Genomic DNA, 9,847 nt, shown 5'->3' on the forward strand with positions numbered 1-9,847 from the left:
TATCAGAGGTTCACAACCCCTCTGCTTTTCTGTGCCCTGGACCATACATTTTGGAGAGGGTATTCTTTCTGCCTGCTTCTGAGCAGAGGCTGGTTATTGAACTGGCAGTGCAAGTGGAGGTGGTTTCAGTCCATCTCTGGTGTTCCTTGTTCCTCCTCCTCTAACCCTGTGCATGGGACCGTAGAACAGAATGGTTTGGTTTGGAAGGGATCTTCAAAGCTGCAGAAGAGATACCAAGGGTGTTACTGGTGCATACACCCAGCATTGGTCCCCAGAGGGACCATGACATGGCCTAGTTTGGAACTGTGGCCTTAATGCTTATGCATGTATTTAAATTTACTTGTGTGAGCTATCCCACAAAAGCCAATGGCCTGCTCACCTGTGAAGTTCAGCAGGTACTGAAGTGTTTTGCCATATTGGATACTGTGTCTGCAGGGGCTTTGGGTGAACTTGACCCTGTTTTGTTGGGGTGATACATTATTCTGAGTGCAAGGTCTTGGAGTTATCTAAAATTCTTATTAAGACAAGAAGCTAGGAAAAAACCCAAATTCTTCTACTAGTAGAGTTACTAAAAATATGATAATTAAATTATCTGAATTTTAAAATCAGTAAAATATATTGAGAAAGGGTGATAGAGATGGAAGTATAGTATTTTGAGAGTACTGAAGGAACTAATAGTACCTTTTCTGCAGATCTTAAGATGGAATATTTGGAGCAGGTAACGTAGCTGATGTAAAAAAGCATGTCATATTTGCCCTATTCTTGATTCATAGGCTGTAACCCTTAATAAATTTTCGTGTTGCACACAGTAGAGCTGTTGCTTTCAGAGAAAGCAAGGAAAATAAGCAGGCAAACAGGAAAGACAACTTAAAAATGAACAAACAAGTTCTTTCATACAGTGTTTGTCAATTGAGATTATTTCTTATTCCACTTGAGCTGTTCAGGTTCATCATGTACCATATTGGGCAGCAGTCCTGTAAGTGGGTTTTGAAAAATGAAGTTAGTTCTGTCTAGTGTTAAAAGCATAAGTGCACTTTGAAAATACCTTTCTTCTGGAAGTAAATAAATATATTTTTGAGTAAAATACATTTCATGAAAGAAGTTCCGTTATTGATATTTTAGACTTCCTGGAAAGGAGATTTGTTTTACAGCCTGATACTGTAACATGCAACTAGTTATCTACATGAAATATATAATAAATACCTAAAAAGTGATCATGACTTGTAACATTTCCAGGAACCTATGCACGTAAGATATACATATGGCTGGCAGAAGTGGAAAGCTGGACCAAACACTGTCCTGCTGCTCTGCCTGTCCTGCTTTGGGATGCTCCACTAACAATGGCCACCTGGCCTTTCAGATGGTCTGAGTGTGGTCATGTAGACTTAGGAGGAGCCAGCTGCCCTGGCTCCATTTGCACTGCTGGAGTGAGGATGTTTCATACTTCTCCACTGTCTTTGCTTGTTTCCAAGTGCCAGTCACTGTGATCTGAATTAGCTGAGAGAGGGAAGAGAAAGTCTTGAATGTTAAAACCTGAGAGACATGTTCATCATTTCTTTATGTTGGGATGAGATCTTGCAGCCTAGATGTCACTGACAAAATCCAAGTACTTCAGACTGGGCTGCTGAATTCTACTCCTGCAAGTGGGAGGTGATGTTTTCAGGAGAGCTTGAGTACCGTCCTCAAAATTTGGTTAAACTTTTTGGTATAGGCTGCATAAATGAGGGCTCCTAGGTGCCTTAATCATTCTTCAACATGGGTTCTAAGACCGTAAACTCTCTGGTCCTGTTCAAAAATATGTTCCCAGGCAACACATCTGTTTGCATTTGAAGATTAATCTAAACATGTATTTACAGAGTGTCACCACACTTTTCAATCACATTTGCATTTTTTTGTATCTAAAAATATATGTTTTCATAGATGCAATTATTCCATGAGGCCATTTGCAGTAATTATGTGTAGACATACAAAAGTCCTGTCTGTGAAGCACAGAGTCAAGTTAGTAGGAGATCAGTGTGCCCTCTGGGGTGTTGTTAGTGCTTTACCAGCCATGAATGGTGAAGAATTTGCTCCCCGTTGTATATTTGACAATGAAACCCTTCTTAAATTCTTCCTCAGAGCCAAGTACAAGGCTGTCTTTTAATAAAAAAATGTTTTTACCCATGTCTATATTTATTTCTTGTAGGAATGCACATGCTGCTCCAAGAGCCACCCACATCCTTCTTGTATACAGGGTGTATTTGCATTTGCAGCCTGTCCCAGTGCAAACATGGGAAGGGGAAAAAAATCCATCCTCACTGTTAGTTTTAGTTGCCTTCCCCATCTCTAGAGTTACTTGGAGATAATCTTGATCACTCATTCAATTAAGATCTTTCCTGTTACTGTTTCTAGCAATAGGTGAAATGTAGACAAGACCATAGTTACATTGTTACTTATGAAATCTTTATCCCAAATGTTTGGTCTAGAGCAAGAGAATTAATTTGGTATTAACATGCAAATCGCTTTGTCCTCTGAGTTTTGTTTCTCTGTTCTGCCGTTCCAAAGTAGGGTGGCACTTGAGCATGAGCTTAATTTTAAGCATGTGCTGAAATCTTTGAGAATTTGAGGGAATGGGGCATGTACTTAATGCTTTTTCTGAACAATGTTGCTTTTCAGAGTTGAGGGCTTTCTTAGGTAACCTGATCCTTTAAACTAGCTTCTGTTTATGTGCATTTGAATTGTATAATATTGTAAGTTTCTCCCTTATTTCTTCAATATCCATGATGTTGCATCGTACAATGAAAACAATACCAATCATGCCACTTGCAATTACTGAAGTAGGCCATGAATTTTTAATTTTTTTTTTTCTGAAGGAACTAGGGAAATCACATAAATCACAGATTTACAAATACTTTCCCAGGAGAGGTCCCCAGTAGTTGGCTGCATAGAATGACAAAAGTTTTGTTTACCCATAAAAGGGTGGTCATCTCAGCAGGTCAGTGATGTTTTTCAAAGACGTATTGTTGATTTTAAACTAGCTGGTAATTTATTCCTTGAACTCTGGCTTAAAAAAATAAAGCAGAGTAAATATTGAGTATAATAAAGGCCATGCTGCCATTCAGTATGCACAATACCCTCACCTTCCCTCACCCACCAGCTTCTCTCCATTGTTGGCTTCTGCATTTCTCATAGGGCATGAGCTGACCTCTGCGATTATTTATGGCGTTGTTCAGATAAGGTCTCTTTTCACAGGCAGCACACATAGACACACTCACAAGGGCTGTTACAAATTTGAATTTATATTGCAAGTTCAGCTATCACTTCCTCTGTTCCCACCCTGCCTTTTGGAAAGATACCCAGTCACACCATGTGCTTGAGAAATGGTTGCTGATTGAGGAAGGATGCAGGAAGGATATGGTTTTGCAGTGATTGCATAAGTGCTGTGTAGGAACTGAAAGCCATGGGTTTATGTAAGGACAACTTCAGATGTGAATTTCAAAGATTGATTTCTTCTGATTTTTAGATAAATCATAATTCCTGAGCAATTTCCCTGCTTTAGAGAACCACGGAGCAACCCGTGTTAATGTGATCCTTTATGTATTAAGATGGACAAATGCAAATTTGTTATCAGCACCCCAGGTTCCCTGCCTCTGTTCCATCAGAGATCTCAACCTTATGTCAGAGAAATTGTCTCCAGAGCTTCCATTTGAACTTGTCAGATGCAATCAGGTCTAAGCAAATGTACTTCCATCAAAATCATTGGGGAGTCTTACAATTTGCCTCAGGTGGAAAGTAATTAGAAAGCATAGAGATCCTTCCAAAAGATGCTGTGTTCCCCCCTAAGTGAAGTCCTGAGACCTGAAGACCCTAAAACTTCATGTCACCTATTACTGTAATGGGTGTATTTATTGCTATAAAATGAAAGAGCTGGGCCATGGAGGTTTGTATTTTAAAGCTTTGTCATTCCATGTTCTGCCAACATCTAACATCTGTATTTATTTTTTGAACTCTCCTTAATGGATTATATGTATCTATTCAGTTCCAAGAATAATGCCTGATTTCTTGAATTTATAGGTTGCAATAAAATCCATTCGTAAGGACAAAATTAAGGATGAACAAGATATGGTTCACATCAGACGGGAGATTGAGATCATGTCATCCCTCAGCCACCCTCATATCATCACCATATATGAAGGTTAGTGAATGCAGCTCTCCTTCCTGACTGCTCTGTTATGTTCTTGCAGACCTGATGTTCATGTTTCTTGAGATAAAGCACCAAACGAACCCCTACTCTTAGTGTAAACCATTCCTTACCCAAGAGACTCTTTAGAGCACTGTCTTCTCTCTGAACCACCAGTGTTTCACAGATGCATAACCTTTTGCCTGGAGGAGTTTCTTCATGTGTGAGTCAAGCGCTGTATCCATGGCAGGTGGGAAATTGTTGCATGATCACCTCATCTCCTTGCTCCCCATGGATATCTTTATGTCCCCATCCCTAAACCAGTCTCTGTAAGCTTTGTTTTCCCTGGACTGCACAAGGTCAGTCTTACCTGCTCTAGTCCTTTGGTCTTTCCTTACCTACCAGTTAATCTTGCCGGTTCTGTCATTGCTTCTGTTCCTCTTGAATCCCAGCATCCACTTCCTATCCACCTCTGCACACTTTCCTGTCAGTCTGGTTGCTGCTTAATCATTCCTGTTTCCTTATCCTGTCTTCCCTTTCTAACTTCCTTCTTCCAGGCACACAGCTGGGAAGCCTGCTAATTCCTGCCTCTGGCAGCTGCTCCCTAGTCCTACAAAAAGGAGCAGGAATCCAGAGGCATTCCTCCCCGATTTGCCTGTTTGTTTGTTTATATACTTGTAGAGTGTCACTCTGTAGTAAAATCTCTTTCCTTCCTTCCTTACTGAAGTAACATCCTAGCTCTACCTGGGACGTTGAGGCTGGATACATGCTAAAAGGCACTGGCCAAGAGGTCTGTTGCTGTAGTGAGGACAGCTGCATGGCAGACCCAGGATATGGAGTCCAGAATTTCAGAGCGACCCAGGTTGAGCAGCTTTGTCCCTGGGGATCATCTCTTTCCCTATGTGCAGAACTGGGAGCCCTGATTTAGCCCTACATATTTACATAGCCGTGAGGTAAAGCACAAGGTGATGATGTGTATATGGCAACTCTGCTCTGAGAGTTGATAGGACTGATTAAAACAAGGACTGGCTTGGCGCAGGGTTACAGTATCACATATTGAGTTATTCAAAAGCATGTTCTTGTACTTGAAAAGAGATGAATATCTGTCTTTTTATTGAATAAACTCATAACATGATCTGGGAACAGAAAAAGGGAGGGATGCTGTGTCAGCATGTGGGTTGCAAATGGAACAAAAGTTATTTCAAATGTGCACAGGAACTCAAAAAGAAAAAAGATTAAGCATGCTGTGGTCCTTTGACCAATTGCCCTTCTTGTCCTTACCTTAAATAGTTTTTACTGAGTTAAAATATTTGCAGAAGTTTAAAAGATGACAATATTTTTAGGAAGCAGACAATAACTAAGTCCAGTGGGAATAAAACCTTCCCCTCTGGCCCCATGGTGGGAGGAGCAGTGTTTCTGCAGCAGAGCTAGGTGGGTACATCCTGTCTGCTGGAGGGTGAGTGCCTAGGGCAGGTGATCTTGTGATCCTCTTGCAGTCCACCAGCCAGCAGCAGCACACCGTGGTGACAAATCTGGAGGCAGTTTTTTTCTCTCATTCTGGGAATTTTTCCATTCTGTTACTACTCTGTTTCCTTTTCTTCTAGAAAGCAGATCAGCCTTTCTGGCCTTCATATGTTTAATTCCTGGCCTGAAGGGATGGGCAGTGGAAGTCAGCTTCTTGATTGGACTGTAACCCATTGGAAGGAGTTATACGTAGCAGAGCTACAGCAGCTGTACAGCTCATCCAGGCATTCCAAGCAGAGCTGATGTTTGGCCTTCGGCAGTCAATGCTGTAATGTAGGTATGGCAGCACTGGGAGGATGTGTGGCTGTGCAGCTGAAGTCAGGGGACAATTATGTGCTGCCAGAGATAAGGATGTGAGCTCAGGGACCCTCAGATGTGTACTTCATTTTAAGATGAAGAGTACCTGTCGTGAAGTTCAGGGAATACATCTGGGGCTGAAGTATTTGTATTTTCTTGAAACTGGATTCTAAACACGTGGCTATTCCTCTTGAGTGATGCATAATGAATGATAATATTCCTGTCCTCTGACACAAAATGTTGAAGTTATTCAGTCCTCAGGGATGGGTTTAATATCATCAAATTTAAGCCATCCAATACTTAGGTAGTTAATGTATGCTAGAAGTCTAGTGTCCCTCTCTAGTCAAGGGAGATCACCATCTACCTGGGGTGGTTTGCTCCCTTCTGGGTGATATTTATTCAAGTAGGTGGGATAAATGACATACAGGAGACTCCTGTTGACTGTAGGTGGATTCTAGCTGACTAACTTAGAACAGATGCTTAACTTCTAAACTGAAGCCACCCCACAGATACTCTTTTCCTCTCACCCTAGTTTTTACTGTGATTTTCAAACTGCCACTGCATGTCTGACAGTGCTTTCTATAGGTGCCAGGTTGCACTGATCTACCTATGGTGGACAGCGCTGTAACTCCCTCTAATATCTTTGAAAGCTCTTTGTATTGCATTTACAAATGTGTTTTCCGTAAGTAGGATCCTTGTTTAGGTATCCTTTTGACCTGCCTGCTTAAAAGCAATTAACCTCTGAATTTGTCAACTTCATGTAAACACAGGCTTATCTTTCTTCCCTTTTTTTTTTTTTTTTTTATACTGAGCAAATTCAGATGCGTGGAAACAAAGCTTTCCAGTTTAGAGATGCTTTCTGTTAACCTAATCAAAAGGCACATACCTTGCCCATTACAGCAAGGGCAGACCACGGTTGTGATTCCAAAGAAATTCCATCCTCTCAGCAGGGTTGTAATTGGCAATCTGTGGAGCACGGCTGGGAGGGAAGTGCTCTTTCAAGTGACTTGAAACTCCATGCAAGGGACTGTGTTCTGATTTCAGCACATAAATGTTAATTTATAGAATAATGCCTCCACCCATTCATCTGTCTGCCTCCTCCACTGCCCTCCGTCCTTCCCCTGCCCTATTTCTTTTTTTTTGCCTTCAAAACTCCAGGATTTGAAAATAAAGCCTTTGTGAGCTAACATATTTTTCCAGGGGTAGCCTGACTGCAAAATCTACCTCATCTGGCAATACTTTATAAAAGTTAAACCAGGGAAAGAACATTAGGCCTGATTCTGCAAACTTTTAAACATATGTTGCACCAATCCTGAGAGTGAAGTTATGCTTGGTACATTCAGGAGAGGGCTCTTGAATCTTTATAGTGTGAAAAACAGTGCATGTGTCAGTGTTTCTGTGCTGGAAGAGTTGTCTTTGATTAGCATAACCATACAGAGAAGTCTGCCCATTTACAAAATGCACTCAAAAATGAATAGATTATTAACTAGCAGAACAAAGATATTCCCTGAAGAATGAATAAATATTAGGATCAGAACTTGGTGTCCATGGAACATAATGGCATTAATGTGAACGAGTAACTGAAAGAAAGCATGTGCTGAACTGCTTTGTTGAATTGGGACCAGGGATGCTTAGAACAGTGCTGGACCCTTCACAGCAAAGAAGGCACAAAAAATGATTTCCCATGTAAAAGGGACTTCTTACTTTTAATTTTTTTTTATGTTGCATTTCTGGTATTCTAAAGAAAAAGCACGGAGATTCTCTGTCATGTATCTAGCAGTCCACAATGGTTTGAGCTAGGGTTGCATGTTTTGGTTAATTGGGAAACTGGTTCAGCTCTTCTGTACTTTCAAATCCCAAAGGCAACAGAATAAGATCTGACAGAGTGTAATCGTGGTGGTCAGTATTTTCCAGGATATACTCCTCTTACTTGCCCAATACTTGCTTAATCTCATACTTTGTGCCAGACTTCATGCTCCAAATAGCAAATAGATACTTAGTGTTTCACACCCAAGTCCAATGCAGAGCTCCTTGAGTTGTGTCAGTCAAGTCACCATGTTAACAGTGAAAGCAACACTTTGCCAAAAAATTACCTGGATGGCAGCCAGCAAGGTATATGGACACAAATCATTGCTGACAAACTGTGTGGCCCACCAGCACCACAGCTCAGATAAGTGTACCCCAGCATCAGCTCTGATGTGCATCCCTGAATGTGGCAGGCAGCTGGGTATTGAGGTGGCAGCTCACACCATCAGTGGGTTTGTGCGTGGGCAGAACAGTTAGGTGGCTCAGGCTGACAGTGCTGGGGAGGCAATCCCAGCCTCTCTCCCAGCTTCTGCTCTTTCCTGTTTCCGGATGTAATCAAAACAAACATTGGTGCCTAAGGACCTCAACCATTTCTGCGTGCAAAACACCAGCAAACATCACAAGTTCTTCAAAACATCACATGAACAACTGGGCTTTAAACAATTGGAAAGCTGGAATGATTCTTTTTTTTTTTTTTTAAATTCATTTAGCCAAGAAAAAGTACTTCAGCAGTGACACTATTTAACCACATTTCTAATTGATTTCCTCTAATTATGTAGGCTTTTGACCTTTGAGTGCTTTATTCCTATTGTTTTCAGTTGATAACATCCAAGAACATAAAGTAATATTTCGAGAGTCTGGTGATAGTAAGGAAACAAGTATAAACAAACTTAACTCTTCAGCTACCCATACCCCACCTTTATGAGTTTCCTGTCATTCAGGGTGATTGCCTAAACAATGCCTTGCTGGACATAACCTGAACTCAAATGTCTGAGATCACTGGCAGCTCCAACTCAGATGTCAAAATGATTGCATGCAATGATGATATTTATTTCTATCTTTCTATTTACACAGTCTTCCCTCTGCAATGTAAATGTTTGCTTGTCTGAAGTTCCTCAGCAGTTTGCAATCATAATTAAAAAAAAAAAAAAAAAGAAAAAAGGAAAAAGAGGAATTTGCTCTTGCACTCTTTGCTGAAACAAAAGGCAATTGGTGTAACATGTTATTATGGCTGAATTAGCAAATCTCATTTTCCTTTCCTTTTTAAAGAGCAGACCACCAAAACCTGCATATTCTTGGTCTCATTCTCCAAGAAACAACCTCAGCCAGGATAATGGTTTTCATCCTGATTTAATCTTCTCACTGGGGAGTAAATTCTAGCATGCTGTCTGATTTTAAATGATTATTGCAGAATCATAATTGCATTCCTTTAATTGAAGAAGAGATGCAATTTGGCTGAGTAAGGCCATATTTCAGGAAAACTATTTAACACAAGCTTAGCTTTGAAACCCTGTGATGGTTTGAAACTGTTCTTACTTTATATTTTGCTATCTTCAATTATAATGAAGCATAAATTTATGCATATGCATACAAGTGGTTTTCTACATTAGTTTTGTGTCCAGCGTATGCTCTATCAAAAAAGAGTCATAAAATAATAATGAAAACAAAATAAAAATATACCATGGGGCTGTAAGGCTTTCAAAGCAGTCGAGAACACAGAAGAGACATGGTCCTGCATTTCTAAGGTAAAAACCACTTTTCAATACCCACATGTCTTTTTGAAGAATAATTCAAGCCTTATTACACAAGTGAGGTAATTGGGTCATACATGACTTTTCTGAATGAAAAGGTTATTCTAGTCTGCATCTCCAAAATTAAAAACAAACTCTCTTGTTCTTTTGATTTGGCTGACCTTTAATAAAAGAGCATTTTGTAGCAGTGGAAAGGTACTTCTGTCTGCGGCTGTTAGGAGAGTAATAAAAATACCGCTGAATGGAAAGACACCAGATGGAAGGAATGTCAACATACTGGAACTAATTTAGGAGATTGCTCTGATAGAGA

General features: G+C 40.3%; 1 protein-coding gene across 1 annotated transcript in view; it reads left to right on the plus strand.

Moving 5' to 3' along the window:
- Positions 1 to 9,847, plus strand: part of NUAK1 (NUAK family kinase 1) — a 49,916-nt gene that overhangs the window by 20,130 nt on the left and 19,939 nt on the right. The window contains exon 2 of the mRNA XM_054386389.1: positions 4,054 to 4,174. Within this exon, the coding sequence (XP_054242364.1) occupies positions 4,054 to 4,174 (121 nt within the window). The remainder of the gene's footprint in view (positions 1 to 4,053; positions 4,175 to 9,847) is intronic.

This window comes from Indicator indicator, chromosome 14, assembly GCF_027791375.1.
Source record: "Indicator indicator isolate 239-I01 chromosome 14, UM_Iind_1.1, whole genome shotgun sequence".
Classification (NCBI taxonomy): domain Eukaryota; kingdom Metazoa; phylum Chordata; class Aves; order Piciformes; family Indicatoridae; genus Indicator; species Indicator indicator.